Source organism: Rhipicephalus sanguineus, chromosome 1 (assembly GCF_013339695.2).
Source record: "Rhipicephalus sanguineus isolate Rsan-2018 chromosome 1, BIME_Rsan_1.4, whole genome shotgun sequence".
Classification (NCBI taxonomy): domain Eukaryota; kingdom Metazoa; phylum Arthropoda; class Arachnida; order Ixodida; family Ixodidae; genus Rhipicephalus; species Rhipicephalus sanguineus.
Genome location: NC_051176.1, coordinates 196,925,477 through 196,948,877, shown reverse-complemented (window position 1 = coordinate 196,948,877; position 23,401 = coordinate 196,925,477). Strand labels below are relative to the sequence as shown.

At 41.4% G+C, this 23,401-nt stretch overlaps 1 protein-coding gene across 1 annotated transcript; it reads right to left on the bottom strand.

The window, feature by feature from the left end:
* Window positions 1-61: 61 nt before the first annotated feature.
* Window positions 62-18,805, bottom strand: LOC119405098 (aldehyde dehydrogenase, mitochondrial). The gene is made up of 12 exons (XM_037671891.2): window positions 18,592-18,805; window positions 14,412-14,516; window positions 13,461-13,601; window positions 11,838-11,964; window positions 10,267-10,328; window positions 8,419-8,661; window positions 7,546-7,648; window positions 5,030-5,214; window positions 2,503-2,828; window positions 1,521-1,595; window positions 936-975; window positions 62-318 (listed from the first exon to the last, which is right to left on the bottom strand). Exons 1-12 carry the CDS (start codon window positions 18,628-18,630, stop codon window positions 286-288), a joined length of 1,479 nt encoding a protein of 492 aa, XP_037527819.1. The 5' UTR covers window positions 18,631-18,805; the 3' UTR covers window positions 62-285.
* Between the last annotated feature and the right edge of the window lie 4,596 nt (window positions 18,806-23,401).

Here is a 23,401-nt window from a genome sequence, read left to right as displayed (position 1 = left end):
TGTCATGGAAACAAGTTAATTGGGCATTTGTCAGGCATTCATAACCACAGAAGCATACAACGCCTAGCCAGAACAGGCATTCACATTTATTCAAAAATTACAAACTGGCAGAAACACACATACAGCAAAACTTGACTACCAAGATCAGCGCAAGTATGCTGACCTAGATGAAGTCTTTACGATGAACATCAACAAAAAATTTCTTGTGACTTTGAAGGAACACCTTTGTATGTTGGATCAATTTCGTTGTACAAAAACCATAGGAGCTGCTCACTGCTTGAAAGGTTACGAATTTTTCTGCGGTACCTGCATTGTAATCTGAAAGTACACAAAGACATACAATGTGTAACAACAAGCAATGAGGACTCAATTTAACAGCAGCATAAAATTACAATGCAGCTGCTGGCCAAAAATACAGTTTTCTGTAAACTTGTCTATAGCATTTCTGATGTTTACAAATTGGCATCTGCTTGTTACTGATGGCAGTGGCTACATCAGCAGTCAAGCCTTGCCACAATATACACTGACGTGTAGTGATTTACACATCTTTTGCAAACTAAAATATAGATTGCAGTATGAGGTCTACTGCTGCAGCAGAACTAAAATTACGAAAGCACAGTATCCAGCTGTACCATTTATAGATTCATCATATGCATGCATGCCTTGCAATCTATGTATATTATGAGTGTGAACTTGAGTTGCATCTGAATAATGTGACATGATAGTTATCAAAGATAATCTCTTGCTTCAAGTACAATTAGTAGTTACACATAAGCTAAAATGATTCTCACTAGCTTGGAGAACTGCATCTTTTTGCACTGCATATTTATTGATGCTGTACGTGGTATGTATAACACTAGGACTGGCAACATAACTGATGTGTCTAACCTAAAGTTATCCCTTTTATGCATGAAAAGGGTAGGTGCAGTACTCACCGTTTTTATTTCAACATATTCATTGATTCCAGCATATCCACTGAAACGAAAAGGGTTTTCTTTTTTTTAGCTTGCATGCTTGGCTCACAATTACAAAGAATGACTTCAAAGGCAAGCAGGGCTAGTGAAAATGGATTCATTATATATGAATTGCAAGAAGGGGAAACGAGGCGTCAAATTTTTTTTTTTTTGTCGGTGACAAGTATATGAATCCTACAGATAATAGAGCCAAGGAAAGTACCGGGGGAGTTATGTGTAGTTTTATTTTGTGCCTGTCGTTTCTCTGCACCAGTCCACGTCGTCCTTTTAGCGCTTCGCCTTAGTTTATTTTGAAGTGTAGAAATGCTAAGCAAAATGGAAATGAAAGCAGTTGACAGAAAAAACCTGCTGCCAGTGGGAGCCAAATCCACAACCCCTGCATTACATGTGTATTTTAATATCAATGGTGCTTCGGCAGAGGTTGATCCCACGTCTACATTCTTCGGTATTTATGTACATATGAAAGATCTAATCCAGGAAGTGCTAGGCAGCAACACTCGTGGCATGGTAGTGTTTTCACAATTGCAGTTCTACAATATCACTTACAGCTCACGGCCTTGTCCAGACATCTTGAAGCCACCAAACGGGGTCTGTGGTGTTGTCGCATCATAGCAGTTGATCCTGAAAGAGATGAAAAGTAACAAATCTTGCACATACACATGTACCATGAAATCAGCCTAGCAAGAGACATAACCTCTCCTCTTCCATACTAACTACTTGAAGTGCAATTTGCATGTGATTTTTATAAAACTGAGGGAATCGTGCTTGTGAATGGTAAGTGCCAGCGAATTATAGCGCTGGTTACAGCTGTGCATGCTTTATTAACAGAAATGAGCACAGAGCTGATTACCCTAAAACTCACTTCTTGCTTTAGAGGGCTACAGTGCGCTGTTTTTGACACCGTTTTTACGGGAGTTGGTAAGATGCCGGAATGGGCAGGAGTTGCAAAAGAGTGTAGTAGTTCTCAGTCCACAACAAAGGCACAGCGAGTAAGCCTTCAACGTGCAAATAATTCTAGTTTTCCCTTTTGATCTATAGAAAAATTATGGCAGCTTCGCACTAGTGGTGCCAAGCCTGAAAGTAGAGCGGAGCTGAGTGTCCTTCCTTGTTTCTCTCTGTTTTTTGTATTTTTTTGTTTCTTTCTATTTCTTTCTCTCTCTATTTCTTACTTCCCTTTCTCTCTCCCACTTTATCGCTTCCTCTTTCTTTCTATCTTTTTCTCCCTCTCTCTGCTTCTTTCTCTCTCTCTGTTTCTCTCTCTCTTGCTGTTTTTTCTATCTCTTTTTTGTGTCTGTTTTTTTTTCTATCTCTCTCTGTCACTGTGTTTCTCTGCCTTTCTGTTTTTTATGTCTTTATTCGCTTTATTTTTTTCTTTCTTTCTTTCACATGTTCATTTATTGCTCGCAACTGCTGTACCCGGTAGTGGGTCTTGCCCAATTCCTGTGGTGCATACCTGCCCGAGGTTTTCTGTTCGCGTTGGACAGATTGCGGCCGGCTTCAAACAGCTCCGCTGTTTAGAGTAGCTTACCAAACAGAGCCAGCTTGAACACCCTGAGCAAACATCATGGCCTTGTCAATGTCTTTGGTCAGAACTCCAGAGCCAAGTCCATAGGTAGTGTTGTTGCAGCGCTCAATCACTTCCTCAAGTGTTTTGAACTTCAGGATCTGCTGAACAGGTCCAAAAATTTCCTCCTTTGCAATACGCATATGATCTTGCACATCTGAAAACACTGTTGGCTGGATGAACAGTCCCTTGCTTCCTGGCACAGCATCTCCACCACACTCCACCTTGGCTCCTTGCTCCTTGCCTGACTTCATTAGATCCAATATCTTGGTGTACTGCTCTTTGTCAATCTAGAGACAGGGAATTTGAGAAGACCAATGAACACTTCACGGTGCTGCTTTACCTGAAAAGGTGGTGCAAAAGACTGACTATCATTCTGGCACGTTGAATTGACAAATACTCAATGGGTAAGGTGCTTTTCCAATACAGCAGTGACCATTGTGACCTCTGACGTGTTTACGGGCATGAAATGACCCATGAATATGAGACGTCCATTTACTGTCTCCTTTATGGCATCCTATGAGCATCCTGTACGCTTGGTTTTAAATGGTAATAAAGATGCAGGAGAACCAGGCTCCATATTTTATTTCTGACAATATGTTATCAGTTGCAAATTTTGATGTATATTATAGATAGCTGACATTGTCTGCCATCATATGTGCACCCTAATGGCCTGCCAGCTGCAAGCCTGTAAGGGCATTAAAAAGACAGGTAGTTTAAAACTGACCAAGCAACAGTAGCAGCACACCAATGCGATACAGTATTGATTGATATGTTTGAACGCCGAAAGCAGATAGCAACAATTCTGAAAGCACATTCAACCATGCCTCAACTTACTGTGGGCACGAAGCATGGGTGCTGGCAGTGGCAGCAGTGTGCTGTGGAGAGGCAGTGGAAGGACGGAAGGATATACTTGTACTACAAATATTCTTTCCTATTATTATTATTTAGTTTGCCCTGAGCACACATCTTTTGTGGGATATATATAGAGCATTTTCTTTTCTTTTAATCATTAACAATAGTTCAAAAAATAGCCCATGGCACGCAGCAAAGTTGTTCTGCCTGACCTTATTTTCATGGGAAATAAAAATGCATGCTTTATTAATGAATAAAGTGTTGCCAACTAACTTTTAAACTAGTTACTTTATGGCGCATGTTGCAAGTCACATATTGTAGCTGGTGACTGAAAGTCGTGTCCGCTTGCTACAAATTTTGATAACACCAGTTTCAACATGTGCTTTCACAAAGTTTGAAACAAAACGATTTGGTGTTCGAATGATATTTGAGCTTCAATGCATTAAAAAAAAAAGCATTTTATTATAAGAAGCAAGTGGAACACTCGTACATTTATATTGTAAGTTTTAAAGCATTTATTGGGAAACAGTGCTGCTTTGAAATTTGTAATAAGGGCATATGCCTTGTCTAATAACTAGCTTCGACTCGTGCACTGCTATATGTGTGCTAAAGTACAGTTAAAACTTCTATGTGATGGTTCAATATAACCAAATTTTCAATATAATAATAAAATATTACAGATTTAATGGGCCCTGCAGTTTCTGAACATAGCCAGAAAATGCCAATTTGCAGTGAAGGCTCTTGTGACTGTCCGAGCCAAATGCCGGCTGGTTTTATTATCATGAAAACATCCTCAGTAATACTTCTATTCATTTCATTTTCAATAAATAAAACATACACTCTAAGAAAAAAATCGAGTATTTGGGGAGTATTTCTGCCACACAACAACAATCGTCATCCACCTCGCGTACTTTCCTCGCGTTATCACCGCGGTCCCGGCACTTCCCTGTGACGAACGGCGCGCGCATTATCAGCGTAACATAGCATTCTTGATAGGAAAGTGACGAGAGCCAGGTTTTCAAGAAAGGAAACGCGAGCAAGCCGGATGATGATTATTGTTGTGTGGCAGAAATACTCCCCAAATACTCAATTTATTCTTAGAGTGTATACATGTCTCTTTCTTTAAATGCACCAAAAAGTAACTGTTCTTAGTACTCATATTTTATTCTTGTATTAGTAAAAAGAATCTGTTAGCAGGTATACTTTGCATAGAAGGTGAAACTTTAATATACTAAAATTTCAATATAACAATGTGCTGATTTTACCAACTTTTGTTATGTTGAAGTCTAACTGCAATTAGTTGTGAAAAAGGAGCACTTGGTAAATTTTTTGTTCCATACTACATTTAACTTCTGCTAAATACATATGTAAATAGCCAGCAAAGATGCACCTACAGCTTATATATTCTGCATATTAGCGCTTGTCAGGCACTATGCATCAGTTCTATTTTTCAAATTACACATTGCAACTCTTCACACATACTAAGCATATTTCATAGTGAGTAATACAAAAGATCCTAATAGAAAAAGAACAGCGACTGGGCAGTGCACAAGAAAAAAAGCGTTTTCCTGTATTTTGTTGCCTGCATTTCAACCACCTATGGCCTAGTGAAATTTGTCTAGCAAAGCTGGCTCACCTGAGGACCTTGCACAGTTTTCTCATCAAATGGGTCACCAACAACGCGTTGCTTGGCTAGCTGCTTGGCCTTTGCCACAAAGTCCTTGTAGATGCCTTCTTGTACAAACGTTCTAGTGCCAGCACAGCAGCACTGTCCCATATTGGCAAACACTGCTCCATGAGCAATCTCGACAGCCTGGTCCACTGTGTGTGCAAAGATTTTCTCAATTGTAGAATTATGTTCAAACAACACCAACACAGTAACAGTAGTGTCTCTTCTTTGCTTCCTTAAAATCTGCTTTACTGAACAGAATAAATGACATATTTTTCTATATTCAATGAAGCAGCCAATGCTTCTGCCCTTGCTCATGTTTGCTGGGCTTTCCCACTGGACATGATCAGGAGGAAGGACAACATCCCCAAAAAGTACAGCAACATTTTGCAACACTATAGGCTAGAAGGCTAGAAAGAACTTCTTCGCCACCTCACACCAGCCTAACTAGGGAAGAGGCAGTGACCCTCAGAAAATTGCAAAAAAATTTCCAAAATCCTAATGTACAAATTTAATCAAATGAGCACTCATACATCTACGTGTGCAGTTATGTTCCATACACCCTATGCCAAATGTTATGAGGATGCAGACAAACACCTGACTTGAGAAAAATAGCTATAGCGTAAAAAGCACGGGGACGACACAAACTGACACACACGGGCGCCAAGTAATTTTTCTCAAGTAATGAACCAACTAGCTCAACAACAAGCCTTTTTGAAAAGCCTGACACCACAAGATTAAAATTTTAAACAATGACCGAAAAGCAGTGAGAGGCCAGGCTATCAGACCCAGACCCATAGAATCAGTGCAGCCTGACATAACGGGCACGAGAGATGGCCACAGCAATCTGGAATAAGCAGGCTGCCCACCTAGGGCACACACTGCACTTGCTCAGAATAAAAGTTTATTCTCTCTCTCAAGACAAGCATACACAATTCTTAACACAAAGCTGCAAAGAAAGTGACCTATATTGTAAGAAAAAGAGAAAATACACAAAAATTTCTCATTTTTACTTGTGGGTGTAAAATATTACGCTCTGTGCTCTGTTGGCACTGCTAAAGCGCAATGTAGCAAGAATGCCTGTTGCAATATTTGCTCCTCCTCAAATCACAATATCACAAAGGCAGACACATTAACACTAAGCAAGCACAAAAGACTCACTACCACACTACTGCTAAAGTAACTAGAATTAAGTTTGATTTGATAGTTACAAGGTATTTTTTATTAGCTGTCATAGAAACACAATCGCACCCTATGGAAAATTCCAACAGAAAAACAAATAGCCTATAAGGAAATAAACCTGCTAATATTATTTGAGTAAGTTCCTATAGGGAGATTCAGTGGTCTATTTGTATGTTAACAACCCATAGCACAGTCGAAAATAAACACTGGGATTTCTGATTTGCTTTTTGAACACAAATGGACCCACTGGCCAGGGAATACAACAGCCCTTGATGGCATGAAATGTCCACTGGGTCCTAGAGTGCAAGTGTTTGACACTCATTTCAAGATGCTTACTCACACATGAGTACATCATGAACGAAAGAAGGGAATTTTTAAGGGCTCGTTTCTTTTGTTGATACAACCTTGATGAAAACCAACAGATAATGAAGCCAAGGAAGGTTAGGGGACGTTAATTGTACTGTTTTAAGTGTATTGTAGTACTTGCAATTTAAGCGTGAAGAAAGTAAAGTGGACAAGAGCGGACGCGCATAGTGGATGTACATTAATACCTGATAAAGTGGACGAGAGGATGACTGCCGCCATTGCCCAGTTGGTAGAGCATCGGGCACATTATCTGAAGGTTGCAGGTTTGGTCCCTGTCGGTGGCAAGTTGTCTTTTTGTCCACTTTGCTTTCATCACGTTTATATCGTAATTACTGCAGTACAGCTAAAACAGTAGAACTAATGTCCCCTATACCTTCCTGGGCTTCATTATCTGTTGGTTTTCATCAAGGTTGAGTACATCATGGCAGTTCAGTAATGTATTCACTTAATAAAACAAGTTGGGCTAGTTGGTTCATACTGTGCAAAAGGTAATGACACAACGCAAGGCGAAGAAAACAATAGGACAGCAAAGTAATTTAACTTTATTAATTGCTGTCCCAAATGATGTCTTTAGCCATCTTAAGATGCCTGCGGTTACAGAAGTAATTTGTGAAGGCATCGAACAAATATCGCATTTCCCTGATTTTTGACGATTTTGTTGAGAAACATTTTTCATCTTAGGTTGACTTCCATACAGCTAACATTCATTATACCTATAATTGCTGCATCACAGTTCAACTGCCTAATAAACCCATTAAAATTCCTAATGGTCTAACACGAACCTAGTAAACAATTATAGCAAGCAAGTAATAACCATCTATCAGACTTAATAAATAGACATCAAATGTAAAGGCTGTTGAGACTAATATAAATTCGTATTGCAACTTTCACTACAGATGAAGTGAATCATGAAAACAGTGTAAAAAGATACTTACAATCAGCATCATCAAAGATAACCAATGGACTTTTCCCACCCATTTCCAGAGTGACTCGCTTGGTGTTTGATTTTCCTGCTGCTTCTTGGATGAGTTTTCCCACCTGAAATGCAATTTTTGAGAGGTTATCATTCTGTAACTTTCATTTTGATATGTATGCTTACTCGCAAGACACTCCGAATTAAGTTTTAGTTTTTTGCTTGCACTCAATTAATTTGTTCAGTTTGATGCTGTTATTCCATCCGTAACCCTGTGTGGTACTGAGCAATATTCCTTCTTACTGTTTCTATACATTTGCTGCATAAGGCAAATGACTTCAACTTAGCATACAACGCATTCACTCTAGCATGTTAATGAGCTTAACTTCACAATCAAAGTTATAGAAGTTCTGACATTTTGTCATAGTACAGAGAAAGAAAATCCCAACACCCTTCTCCTGCAATGTTCTTGCCAATTAATAGCAATCCTTATTCAGATATATTACAGATAGACACTGCAATAAATCACAACAGAACCAGCAGGTACCACAGCGAATCTGCTGGCAAGGCACACCAGTGCGAGAATTACAGATAATGCTGCATTTCTCTATAATTCTATCAGATCCCTGTCTACGGCACTGATCACAACCAAACAGATAACAGTGCCAATGGCTATAGCAACAAACTAGTGAGGAGTTCCAAACTTTACGTAAAGAGAAAGTGCCTGATCATGAAAAGTGCCCTTTTGTGCAGTAGTACCGCATTATGTGGCCACATGCTCTACTATCAGAATATTGGCCGCACATAGTAACAGCACTATAGAGTTATTAAATGTATCTAAAAACTAAGTATTCGGCTCAGAAGAGATCACTAAAAGTCTGCGTTCTAGACATACCTCAGTGGATCCAGTGAAGGCAACCTTATCCACATGAGGGTGGCTGGCTATGGCACCTCCTGCCGTTGGACCATAACCTGGAATCACATTGACAACACCTGGTGGAAAGCCAGCCTCTTTGATGAGGCTGGCACAGTACAGTGCAGTTAGTGGTGTCTGCTCAGCAGGCTTGAGAATCACAACATTGCCAGTGCACAGGGCAGGCCCCAGCTTCCAGCAGGCCATTAGCACAGGGTAGTTCCACTGGAACATGCAAGAATACCGCTCTCTGAGTAGGATTTATATTTTTAAATCGCGTTTAAAAGTAACAAAACCGGTATGTCGCGCAGCCTAGCGCGAGCGCCATGACCAGACGTATGCAGTCTTAAGCACTTTGTTGTACGTAGTCTAATGCTTTTACACGCACCAGAACGAGGGCTGAAAATTGAATATGTTGTTTTGTCAATTCCCGTTTGTTTCTAAGGTAAAAGAAGTAAAGCATGAGATCGGCGCTGCTTTCGTGGCTTCCAGTGAAACGGAGGCTGTGGCGCATGCCGCGGCTTCCGGCGGCGTTTCCCGCGTAGCTCGACTCTCGCTGCTCTCGTCGTATCGGACTTTGAAGAGTAGCACGCGAGTTTGCGCTGCTGCTCGCAAAATGACATCGACTTACTGTTCTGTGGAGGATTGCTACCACTTCATGAACAGCACTGCTGGTGTATCCTACCACTTGTTCGTTTCGAAAGCTTGGCTTGGCTTGGCTGACTAAAAGTGATAAACGACCTGAGTACGCACCTTAAGAAATAAAAGACAAGAATGCTGTGGATTGGTTCTAACTAGGGGTGTGCGAATGTTCGAAATTTCGAATATTTTTCGAATAATGTTTGCTATTCGATTCGCACTGGAATTTTATTATTCAAACTATTCGAACTTCCCAAAGACAAATAGTCAACGTCCAATTGAAAGTGACCCCTTCAGATTTTTAATATGCTTCACCTCATCACACCCCCGTATTGCGCCAAAGCTGCCTTTCAAGCCCCGTTACAGTCGAACTTAGCCAAGAGACAGTCAACGTCCGATTGAAAGTGGTCCCTAGATTTTCAATATGCTTCACCTCATCACACCCCCGTATTGCGGCAAAGCTGCCTTCCAAGCTCCGCTACGGTCGCAAATGTATTAACCAAAAAAAAATGCTGGTTCCAACATGGAGATGAAAGATGTGGCAAAGTTGGGGGCTTTATTAATGCTCTTTTGGACCTGAAATTTGGGCAGGAAGTCCCAAGAATCGGACGCCGGAGCTTTTTAGCATCCAAAACTTCAGATGTTCTTATATATCGACGTCTACGAGGCAGATTTGGAACTCCGGACTTGAAGGGAGCACACCCTTGTCCGCCACATCAGTTGGGCTTCCACAGAAGTTGAAAGAGGAGGAGAGGCTGAGGAAATGGCATTTTTGCCTAGCACGCATAAAGTGTTGTCGGCAACACTTTGGTTGCACCAAATCATGTCCATATAAATACAATTTGACCTGTACATTGCCTCATTCTTGATAAGACAACTATGCAACGCCAGCACTTCATCAACCTAGCAAAAAGAAACACTTTCATGTTGCTATCTCATAAGAATATGCTTAGGAATCCTCTCCAACTTCTTTTTTTCTGCAGTTTCGCTTCGAAGTATTCGAGAAATATTCGAAAAATATTCGATTTGATTCGCACTCACACTTCAATATTCGAATTCGCTTTGCACCCGAAATTTTGCTATTCACACAGCTCTAGTTCTAACCACAAGCGTCAATAAGAGCATATAAAGCAATTTCGCAAACCACCACTATATAGGCAGAAGCACTTCTGTGCCTCAAGTCCAACTTACAGGAATAATCTGGCCACATACTCCAATTGGTTCATGCCGTGTAAAGCTGATGTGGTTTCCATCTGAAATGCAAAATTGTACTCAAGCATTTTGTTTTGTGAAGCTTAAACACTTTTTTTTTTGCGTGGCATGTCAGCAGTACTTGCCAAGCACATATACACTTTCTTAAACAGAGACAATGCCATCATGCCCACTCATTCTTTAAGTGCTTCAAGTAATTCACGAGTGGTTTTAATAAGTAAAGGCATTTATTATAGTGCAGTGCAAGCTTTCTGAACAACGTCAAAGCTGGGCTCTTCATTTAACAGCTTTAGAATTTTGAAAAAGTCAGATGGCAAAATGCAGCAGTTGTATATTAAACTTCACATTAAAGTTTAACACAAAAAATTGCTGTGACATTGCTACACCGGACTGCTGCAGGATTCATTGGTTATAGAAATGTTCTTTTTATTAAAGGGCCCCTCACCAGGCCACATAGCCAATTTTAGTTAGACGCTGGAACTGGTTGTGTGCCGAATGAAGAGCAGTATGCCGCAAGAATTTTTCAAATCGGTTCATTACGAGCTGAGAAAAACAATAATTTGTAGCGGCGCGAAACCATGATGCGAGAAGGCTAGTTTCAAACCCTTGCCACTCGCCCCGTGTAGCCTTAGCAAGGCAAATCCCTTCCCTGCCCTCTTCACTTGACACATACGCACGAACACGTCATGCGCATGCATGGTCACGTGCACATGACGTGCCCGAGCACGCGAGCAGCGTTGCACGGCCGCTACCATTTTTTTTTATGTAGCGGCCGTGGGTGTTTTGTCGGCGTTCTCTGTGGTGTACTGCCTGTTTCTGCGGGACGGGCATGAAAGTTGAGACATTTGTACGGGCACGAGAGTGGCGGTATCATGAGCCAGTGCCGCATTAACGTTTACTTGGACGCGGTAGAATAAACGAGCATAATGAGTGCTCGAACGCGCCACAACATTACTTGCGTTTCCAGGGCTGGCGTCTGCTCGATGCGCTAACCGCGGGGACACGAACGCATGGGAAAGGGAGGCGCATTCGCCGCGCATCTCGCTGCAATTCACGAAAAAAAAATGAAAAAGACGCACACATTCCCTTTGTGTGTCTCATTATTTCTCTCAAGTTTTATTAATCTATTCAAGCAACAAATTACACAAACTACACATGTCGTGTCAAATAATTATCGAAGTGTCACGTGCTACTGTTTGCTACGTCAGAGCACAGTCGTCTACGTAGAGGAGCGACGTCACAGCACTACCATCTACGTAGGGCCATTTTCTCATGTACGTCATCCCCTCATTCTCTAAAGCGCGCGCCCGCGAGAGGAAGGGCAAGCAGCGTTCACCTTGAAATTTGACCCATTTCTGCGGCGCGTAGCGTTGCAAATTTTGGCAGACGTGATCGTGAACGCCCAGTGTATGCATTGCGCTCGTTAGCTCAAAATTGTCAAACCTGATGAGGGGCCCTTTAAAGCTAGCTGCACAGCCACTAGTTATGCCCATTTCGCTTACAGGAAAAGATCCAAACAGTACGTGCATTTTGTTTCACACCATACATACCAATTGGTATAGTCTTCCCATGAATTTTGTCACTCCAACCAGCGTAGTAACGAATGCAGTCAATAGAACAGTCAATGTCAAAGAGTGCCTCTACATAGGGTTTCCCATTGTTTAGCACTTCAAGGCTCTGTAAATCCCAGAAAGTACACATATTAGCAAGAAGCTGCTTAAAAAACTGCAGCGGCATTCTCCTTCACTCCGAGTATAGAGTCCCTCTTTTTTGTAAAGAGAATGAACAAGATGCTGGCAGGAGACACAAATGATGGTTGTACTGCACTTACAAATTGAAACAAAAGATGAAAGACATTACGCTGAAAGCAGCTAATGCATATCAATACGTCACAGGATCCATACTGTGATACAATTAAGAATTAATGTTTTCAATATGCCTATGAAATATTCTGGCAAAACAAAAAGCCAGGCTCATAAAGTTGGCGACCCTGTTTTGTAAGCAGCTGATTGTAATGATAGGGTGCTTCAATGCTAACTTCAGCATGGGTGAATTGTCATTACTAGTTTGCCCCGACTCGGGACATAATATCTAGTCACAGTATTAAAAACCTTCTTAAACAATTGACTGACTGAAAGTAAATACCAGCCAAAATTTTATAAGCAAAAGTAAAAATATTTACCACTTAAGCATCCAAGCATAATCAGCTAATTTTCCATACATGCAAGGCTGGCTATGCTTATTCTTTAGGCGTGATGAATGCTTGGCCAGTGCTCTAATGGATCAGCTGCTTGGGATACTGACTGTCGACTGCTTAGTATGGCTGGTCTCAGAGCCATAGAAAATGAAGCAGTAATTTGTAAAAGTCTCTGCTCCATAATATTCATCACAAGGATTGATAAACTTCACCCAGATATGTTGGAATACATCTTGATATATCAACCGGACAACACAAATTCTATTGTGTTGTGCCCTCTGGTTCTCTGGAAAGAGGGTAAGGTGTGTCTGCACACCTTACGCTCTTTCATGATGAATCGTTTATATGATTTCATGCAAGTAAGAGGCAGGTACAGCGCATTTGGATTGCTGCTGCGTGCAATACAATGTGCTCGTGTGAAGACCTGTGAATCCAGACACAATTAATATAAAAGAAGAAAAACTTAGTCCATTTTCGTTGGTCTTTACTATCTGTCAATCACTACACGACCAGACATCAAATGCCTTATATCTCTTAAACAATACCAAGATTTCAAATATTAACATACCTTGTAAAAATATCTACACACACACATTGTGTAAGAGCTGGCCTGAAAATTGCATTTTACAGGATGCTTGTCACATTAGAGAAAATTATTATCTTGGGAGAGGATGTGCATATAACTATTCATAAATAATTCATATACATGTATGCAACTTTATGTTCTGCCTTATGTTCTGCAATGAAATGACATGCACAGAAATCACATATACCAGAAAGACTTTTCAATATCTACGTGTGGGTCAAGAACTCCTGCCTGTAGTGGTCAAATACGGGTCAGGTACCACAGAGAAAGGAGTCCATGATTTATCCGCTATTTGTTGATGCTGTCAAGAGATCCAAATTACAAGTGTGCTTTAATTTTTTCTGTTAGGAATTCATTAGGGCAAGCTAATAGAAATGAAACTGAACTCACAGCCAAATACTCCTTATCACGCTGTAGCAGGTCAGCAAACTTGTTTAGCAACAGGCCCCTCCTTGAGGCATCCATTGTTCGCCATGTTGAGCCGAGCTTGAAAGCTTGTCTTGCTGCTTGAACTGCCTTGTCTACATCCAACTGATTCGAAATAATTTTTCATTAGCTTAAAGAAAATCAAGTAAGGGCCAGTTTCAAATCAAATAAATTAGACACTAGCTTTTCAAAACTGTGGCATTGCTTTACAAGGCAAAAAAATATATTTTGTAAATGATAATCCAATAAACAAAACAAACAATGCAAAAATTGCTCTGCAACTTTATTACACTGTGCTAATAATTTCACTTTTCACAGCGCTGCTCTTAAGCGCCCGCGCCTGCGTTCAAGGTCAGTGTGCCACGCCCGCATTGTCCCTCGCCTGTCCCTCACTGCACAGCGAAACATGAAAGGGTGAGGAAAGCAGAGCGCCACATAAGACTACGAGATGGCACTGCAGAATTTGTCATCTGATTGCAGGTACAATGCAAACTGTGTAGAAGCCATGTGATTACTCTGTAGCTTTTGACGAGTCATGTATAAAAGCCAATGAGCTTGACACGCAGATGAGACATCAGTGCGCAACGTCGAACATATATCCACCTATTTCTCTGACCTTAAGTCTCCCTTCATGACCATCAAGGACTTAGAGAGGCATGTTTCTTGAAGGAAGAAAATGTGTGGAAAATAAAGAGTTGCCTGTAACTGTATGTACATACATGTTTCTCTCAAATTGTTTGCCTGAATATATCACGAAACAAAAACATGCGTAGAGCTGCGTTATTTTGCATTAGGGAGTAGTGTAATCATTGGTAATTCTTTTGTAGCTCAGATAATTATTGCCAATATTCATTTGAAAAGCTTTTCTCGGAATTGAATGAAATAGCCCAAAGTCTTTCGACAGTCCTTACATACCTTGTCACCTTCTTGAACATCCACAATTACTGCACCAGTGGTTGGATTTAACACTGGGAATGTTTTACCACTGACACTGTTGACAAACTCATTGTTTATGAAGAGCTGTAAGTAGAAAAGCGTAAACGGCACAGTTAAGCACTTTATGCCATTGCTACTAAACGAGGGATGGAAATTAAGACATTCGTAGACGAAGCTTGAGACAGGACTTATGAGCACATCTTACTAAAGCATGCTAATAGTTATGTTTTACCAACCAGACCAACAAGACGTACTTAACACCATGTTTTTAAGCGAAGCTCACCCATATCGGTTATTTAAACAAACCCTTCAGCATACAGGCACGCAAATATCTGGTTGTGAATTCTTCCTGCTACTAAAATATTATTGTTATTCACCGACCAGTGTTGATGTGTGGCTTCTGTGGCCACAGTAGACTAGCTTTTCATCATATCGAAATTTGCCTGTATGCACTCCTCATAACACTTACAGTAAGCACTCTAAAAATTTATGTTCTACATCCTGGTTTTAATACAGTTAATTTCACGTTTTCGTTATAAATGTTCCTTTGAACAAACTGACTTGCAACTTCTCTGTTCAATAAGCAATTACATAAACCACATACAAACTTTTATGGCAAAGAGATTTTTCTTTGACACTTGCTCAATGATGAGACTGATTCCCTACAGTACGTAGCGTGTATTAGCGCGGTACATAAAACAAAGGAACACGACACAGACATAGAGATAGGTAGGCGCTAACCTATCTTTACGTCTGTGTTGTGTTCCATTCTTTTATGTACCGCGCTAATACACGCTATGTTAATGGATGACCAACTCCCCCAATCAGCAACCCTCCCTACAGTACTTTGTTACAAAAGTTAAGATGCGGTTGTTTCATCAGCACACATCAGCATTAGTTTTTACACAACTACCACTAGTTGCAGATCTGTGAAATCAATGCATATGCAAGAGCCATTTGGTTAACACGATCGTTTTCAATAGTACTGACAAGTTGTTGCACTTGCATGTAGCAAACCATGACAATACAGCCAAAGTATTAACAAGCTCAGCTCATTGTGAATCAGCATGCTTCTGACAGCAAGTGGCAGGAAATTCACGTTTATCAATTTATTTAAGACAGTGGTGATTCATGCAAGGTTACAGAAAACGAACCATTTTCTTGCATTTTTATTTTACCTCTGTGTTACATAAAAGTGGTGATTTGGGCTACTTATAACAATTCAATCGTAGCGGTAATAAGTACTCTCGAAACACAGGAGAGATTTCGAGTGCACTCAGCACCATTATGTCTGTATTACATATCATTGCCTATGATGATGGTGGCAGGTGAAAAATGAGTAAAAGAGTGGTAATTGTTTTGGTAAAAGTATTCTAGCTTCCAGCAAATACATAGAGTAAGGTCTGTGTAAGCTGCCTAAATTGATATATTGTAATATCAAAATCGCTAAATTTATGGAATTGTGTACACCATATTAGCTAACAATGATAACAAGTTTTATGCCTTAAAGGAGTACTGACATGAATTTAAAAATTTTTCGGATTGTTGCTCTAAATGAAAGCACGGGTGTCGATAACCCTAAAAAGAGTGTCTTGATGCCTGGGGATGCATTGCATGTATTTTTAATACCACTTCTTTCAACCAGCAGTTTCGGTTTCGGTTTCGAGAGGGCGGCTTCATAGTGACGTGTCAAGTCGGCCCGTGACGTCACGGACAGACAGCAACCCACGAAATATGCACCTGCTGTCCTTTGCTGTCAGTCGAACGTGGTTCATGATGAGTGAACTGTCGTCCAGTGCCTCCGACAGCGATTTCTGGGATTTAGGCTGCATGCAGGACCCAGATTTCACAAACCAAGTGAGCCGACTTGAAACGTCACAGGGCTCTCCATGCGGTGAAGCTGCCTTGCAGATGCTGGGAGATGAAAACTTTAAAAATCAAACTTAAATATTTATACGTGTTTCCCGGATGCGGTGTGGGGAGAGCGTTAACACTACATGCCAAGGAAACCAAAAACGTCCGTTTTGTTGCACTTCAAAATCGTGTCAGTACTCCTTTAAAAGGAATCCTCCATTACTGCGCTTTAATTCATTCACAACTATGTTTGCTTAATCCCTCATTGTGTAATATGATCCCAATGCCACAGTTTTGTTCGGCAAAAAAGTGGCTGTGATTCACAGGCCATGTTTAGTGAAGCTTTCGATGTGGCTTCCGAATGTTTAGATGTTGCAGTCAGTGGTGGTGCGGCTTCAGGTTTCTCAGCAACCATCTGTAAAGTCTACGGCCATGAACGTATTATAATGGGTCCAGACATGCCATTTTAGTGTAGAAGTCATTGAACAAGGAATTGAACAAGGAATGGGAGCCAACATTTAGGCTAGGGGACTTGTCTTCATCAGTCCCTTTGTCAAAATATTAGATACAGTGACATTTCGATCCTGTTCAACGACTTTCATCATGTCACGCCTCCATCTTTACCTGAACTTCTGTCTTGTTTGGACATTAGCATACAGTAATACATCTATTCCAGTGGTATTGCAATCACTGAAAGTAAAATACTTTGGCGAAAATTGAGCCTAATAAAGCAGCTAGTATTTTGTTCAGAATTAAAAAGACACACACCATCATGCAAAATTTATTTTTCAAATAATTTCGACGCCATCCAGTAAATGCCTACGATACACTACCAAACAAGGCATTGTATCAGAGAGGAATTACATGCCATAAAGAATGAATGAGCAAGGATCATGTGTGGATTCGATCATAACGAATTTGATTTAGTGTGCTTCACTGCAGCACAGGTGTGTAGTGCGGTGAAGCATGCAATTAGCGTCAAGTATGTCATGCAGTGAAGCATACTTCCTGTGCTTTAAAGCTATGATATTTTGGATATTGAATTGCCAGTATAACAAACTATACTACGATCTCCTCCCTCCATATGTGATGTGGGCAAGTTCAATTGTATCGTTGTTTCCAAAATTGGGAGTTTGCCGCGTCCACGCTGATCCACCAAATAAAGCAGCTCAGATAATTGATTTTGAAACCACCCGAGGGTTTTCAAGGAGGAATAATAATTCCAGGGCTTGCAAAGGCCTTGAACACATAATTTTCTTTTTCAAGGGTTTCAGGGGCCAGTAGGCACCTTGTAGGAATTTGCTAAACATCAGTGAAGATCTCAGGAAAGTAATTATAATGCTAAGTGAACACTCAAAATTTTTTGTTTCATATAGATAGACTCGCACAGTGCAAGGTCAAGTTTCTTTCGAAACAATGAATAACTAAACACTTCGTAACTTTGAATATGGTTGCGCTTTCGAGATATATTTTTGTAAAGAACCCCTTCGCAATTATGTTCTGAGCGCGAATAAATATAAATAAATAAATAAATTCAGCTGTTTCAATTAGATTTCACATTGTACTCGTATCACTTTTATACAACTATGTTTCAGAGCATACTGCAGTGTATCTTAAAACGCAGCTAGATAATAAGTACTGCATCAATGCCAATGACATTATGTCACAGTATGAAGTTAACAAGCGCTTATTCGATCCCCTCTCGTTTGACTTTTTGCTTGGTAGTCTAAAACTCATATATTTAAATATTTTGATCTTATGATGAAATGTCGAAACAATAACCAATTTGCTATTAACGAATAAATTATGTCCGCGTTTTTTCCTGAGGTCAATAGACTCACGCAGAAAAAAAGAAAATTAGACGTATATATTTCTCTTCCACACACAAAATGCACTGCGTTATGTCGCAGCCAATTGACGGACACAATTGCATAGCTGTGCCAGCTACGTGTGCGCATATAGAAACTGTGATGATTGATCATGCATCATAATTTCCCGATTTTTCTAATTTCTCAATAATTTCTCAGCGCACGCTGTACGTAACATTTGTTCATGTTCTACGGCCATGAAAAAATACCAGCAGAGCGAAGTTTTCAAAGAGGGCGCGTGCGCGCAACCACGGGCACATGCAGTTTCAAAACAGAACACGAATGAGGAGAGTCGACAACCCAGCTGTTAAATCCATTCGCCTCACGTCCTCTCTGTCACGTCGCACGTTATTGTGCTTCTGAAATTTCTGTTTCGTTCGCATATCAGATAAGCGTATAAAAGTAATCGCGCGGCAGCGCCGCGCGATCGCCCTTACCTGCGTGTACTTGATTGGCGGATTCCTGTTAGGCGGCATCTCTCGCGGGAAGTGCGAAATGACAGAGCAAACGGTAGGAACGTTAACGCAGCGCTCGTGACTTCACCAGCAGGCGCTGCAGCTAAGGTAGCAGACACACTCGGAATTTGTCACTGCACTGAACCAACTGAACGACCGAACGCTCTCGGTACGCTACCGACACTACAGCTAGAGATGAAGGGGGAAGGTGAATAAGAACACCGGCGCGCGGGTGCGCGAGGATGACGGTATCGGCGGCGCGGCGGCTTGCAACCTCATTGGACAGCTCTTGTCACGTGACAACATGGCACGTGATCTCACGGAGCGGCGCGACTATGGCGCGACCCGGGAACCGAGGCGCGACAGCGGCTGCGGCCAGCAGCAGGCGCGCAGCGCCAAAGAAGAACGCGCGCGAAAGAAGCATATATATGTGTAAAGAAAAAAAGAAGTCTGACGATCCACGCGTCCTTCAGCGGGAGGAAATGGTCAAACATTCCCTTCGGCTGCCCTTGCGGCGGCAGACACTTAACGTTCTTAAGTGCATGCCGAGCCCTTGGTCACATCTGTTGCAACGAAGGCACATACAGCGTCCATCATTCGACAGCAACATTTCGCTGTCATGCGCAGCTTGTCGCATCAAGTGTGTGTGACAGACGTATATCGATAGAGGCGACGCGCATATTTGAGGCTTCAGTCCGCGCTTCATCCCACCTAACCTGAATGACCAAGTGGTGCTTTTCTGTGACGATTTTGGGGCGAAAAGAGGGGAAGGAATTAAACAAGCGACTTAAAAAAAAAAAAAAAAAAACTTGCTCTCGTGATCTTCATGTTGAGGATGCACGGTATATGTGGTTCGTACTTGTCCAATTCACTTGTGCTAAACAGCTCTTGCGGCTCACTGCAATGGTGTATGCTAGCAATTCGAGTTGTCCTTTATTGGTTCACTGAAGAAGTAATGAAGAAAAGATAACTGTTTTGGGTAGGACTTTCGTCTTGTTCTAGTTATGTTTTTGTATACAAAGTCTTTATTTTGTGAGCAAATTAACTTCTAACTACGCGTGTATGTTAAATATTTCAAGCATTTTGGGCATTATTGCCGAACGTAACCCATATTTCCTCCATGATGCCTTTCTATTCCTTTTCCCATTTGCCCAATGTAGGGTAGCCAACCGGACGCTTTTCTGGTTAACCTCCCTGCCAAGCTTGTGCCCTTGTTTCTTTCCTTTTATGATATCTCACCACGCTCTGCCCTATACCTAGTGTCTTCTGAGGCCTCAGACATTTTTCAAACTGCACGCGCTTTCTGGTCGCTTACCTTAGCATGTTTGATCCGGTTTTACTTCATTTTTCGGTGTCTATAGTATTTTGGCTATCTCTTTCTGATGTTTCTTCATTCAAGTCCCTATTTCTATATTTTGCAATTACTTTAAGGCCTGTATTTATTTTGCAATTACTTGCCTGCATTAACGACTTCAGTCCTACCAATACCTTCCTTGTTTATTTTTTTTTTTCCGCAAATACTTTAAACGTATCTTACCTCTCAGCTGCTAAAAAGTTACTACTTTCATCCGCTTTAAAACACAGCGCCTCTTCGACTTTCGACGGGTCTTCATAGGTGAATATCTTGGCATTCCATTACTGTGTGCTGAGTCCAGGGGCGTAGCCAGAAATTTTTTTTTTTTTTTTTTGGGGGGGGGGGGGGGTTCAACCATACTTTATGTATGTTCGTGCGTGCGTTTGTATGTGTGTGATATATATACGCAAGCAAAATTGAAAAATTTCGGGGGGGGGGGGGTTGAACCCCTCCCCCCTTGGCTACGCCCCTGGCTCAGTCGTTTTCGGACTTTTGCTGCAGCATACACATGCCTCATCGCGTGGCGAATACATTCGCCGCAGAAGTGACGCTACGCGTCTTTTCAATAAGTTATTCGTCTTTTTTTTTTTTTTTTTTTTTTATCCTCAGGCAACCCGTCTGTGCATGCATTAGCTAAAGGGACTGTCCACCGCTCGGAAAAAAAAATTTTTTCTTATTGTGGTGAAAATGAGAAGATCGTTCGTCACATCGGCGGCAACGAGCGTGCTTCTGCCCCATAAAAAAGGAATTATATTTTTAATCTGATGTTGAAAATTGTGAAAGAATGGCCGCTAGCTTCACCCAACAGCGATGGAGTCAATCTACTGGTAGGACAAGAAATCCTTGCAGGTAGACTAATTTTGCTTAAAAACAAACATGTATAACATGAAATTGTATTTTACGCACTTGAGGCAGCTTTCGGTTGCGTCAGAGAGTAATTCTTTGTTTGTTTGTTTTTTTCTCACGCATCCAAAAAGGCGCCCGGTGGCGCTGTTTTTTTTCTTTTTTTTTCTTTTTTCGAGCCTGGTGGCAGACATGTCAACGCCCCGTTATAAAGGGGACGCTCCTAGCATCCATCCATCCATCCATCCATCCATCCATCTTCAATTTCGTCTGCTTCAACTCGTGCGCTATTCCATGCGGCCCTCCGCGCTGGTCGTACTTTGCCGCTGTATTGTTGTTTGGATGTCGTACATATGGGCTGCGATGTGTGTGTCTTACATGTGCCCCCCTCCCGGTGGGCACGAACCACATCGTTTGTGAACGCTAGATTTAGTGAGCGTAAACTGCGTGAAAACGACACGGAGACACAAAACAAAAAGGGGACAGCACTTTCTCATTACTTAAGAGCAAGAAACAGCTAGACGGGGAAGCTCATGACTTCTTAGCTCCTTGCACAACCCCACCTTTATAGTAGACCGTTACTGCTGCATTCCGTTTCACCTTCATTCTGAGGTTATCTTGGCGGAAGTTTGAGTTTGAATTGCTTGACCATGGGTGAAACCGGAGGTGGGAGATGGGGGTGGGGGTCCAGGTGTCCTTACCTCACCCCCTCCCCTTATTTTTTTATGTATAGGGTGAGTATCCGTGTTGATATTCCATACTAAAAGAGGTTTGGGGCCTCAAAGAAAGGGCGTCGAAGCCAGGGGCGGATTATCCAGGGTTCAAAGGGTTCAAATGAACCGGGCCCTCCGGTTTTAGGGGGCCCCCCAAGGGCCAGAAAAAATGGCCGACTTCGTTGTTTTGTTCGAAAAAGTTTAACCCTCCTGCTGGATTCCCCTGATAGAAACAGATTGTCTATTTCAATAATCAATATACATGCTTCTAAGAGGTTGTTCGTTGCATAACGTGCATAATCTTGAAGTCAGCTCACAGTTCTGCAGTCTGTGGTAAAAACCTTTTACTCGCCCATGACCATACATCGTGTAGAGGGAAGCAGCTGATCCAGCGGATGGACACATAGAGTAGCCTGAAGAGGATTTTAGCAGCTACGGTCCAACACTTAATGCGAAGGCGCATAGAGAGTGGTTCCTGTTTGAAATATCGTTTAATGCGCTGAATGAAAATAACCGGTATGAAGCTGACGCATAGGTATGCTATATAGTATGCTTTCATTATAGTGTAAACAACGTACCATGAAATATTTTTAGGGTACGGAACTTCCTGATTATGTCAGGACTCCGAAGGAGTAATGGTTCCATTCTTCGCTTCTGGCATTGCCGTTCTGTCTTAATTCCTGCTTGGTGGTTATATAGGGAAACTTAAGAGACCATCACTTGGTAAAGGTTGTGCGCAGGAAATATCTACAACATATATCCACTATCTGGCCGCCAGGCTCCAGCAGACCCTCACCGCAATTGCTTGAGCGTTGTGGTGGGGGTCTTCAACTGACCATCACTTTTGAACTTCTTTTAACACTTTTGAACTTCTAATTCGTGAAAAGCTTGCAGGTTCTTTCCCTGATGTCCATGTGGCTCTCAGAATTTTTTTTTTTGCTTAATGGTCACAAATTGCACTGGTGAACGATCATTCAGCAAACTGAAATTGATCACAAACAGGCTTCGATCAACGATGACCGACAGCCGCCTCAGTGATTTGTCACTGCTGAGAGTAGAGACGGAGGTTCTTAGGAGGGTAATTGTTGGAGAGCTGATCAACAAACTGTCTCAGCAAAAGACACGAAAACGCTTGTAGAAACGTACATACCTTCTTTCTCTACTTAAAAGAATAATGAAAACAGAGAACATGTTAATAGGTATACACGCCCCATTTCAAGGTTGCATTTCTGCGAAAGAGTTCACCAATTTTGTACACTGTGTTTAAGAAGAAATATTTCGTAAAAATATGAAGATATTCCGCAGTTTAAACGCAGAAAAGATTTGTGCAATGAATGTGTTTCCTTCTCCTATAGCCCTATGAAAGTGAATATTGCCTGCAAAAATGTAACCCTATTACATGTTTAAAAGCAACCGATTTGTGCATAAATGAAAATATGTGTGGTCGTTTTTCGAGTCTTATTAAAAACGTTTTTGTGAAAGCTCTACACGGATCTCATTTTTTATAGGCGCCACCTTTTCCGAAAGATTTGGCCCACCCCTTTCCCATATTGAAGATATTTTAATTTTAAACCATCTGTATTACTTGTTGTGATCAGTAGGCATATACAATAAGCATAATAGCACTATATCGAAATGCTGCCTTAGAAGAGCTTAAATGTGTGTTGTTGTATGAAATCAAAAGTAGCTAGACGATTGGTAGCGTATTTACTGTAAGTACGTGCGAACAGTTTCTGAAAAAGGCCCACCTGTGAACTTCGGCAGTGCTCGCACGCAGGCAACCAAAGCGTGCGCTACCGAATCAGTGAAGCTGAAGCAGATAGAGGAAGCTGTTTTTAACAAAGGCGCTCCCTGATTTTCGAGGGAAGATGTCCTCTCTTGA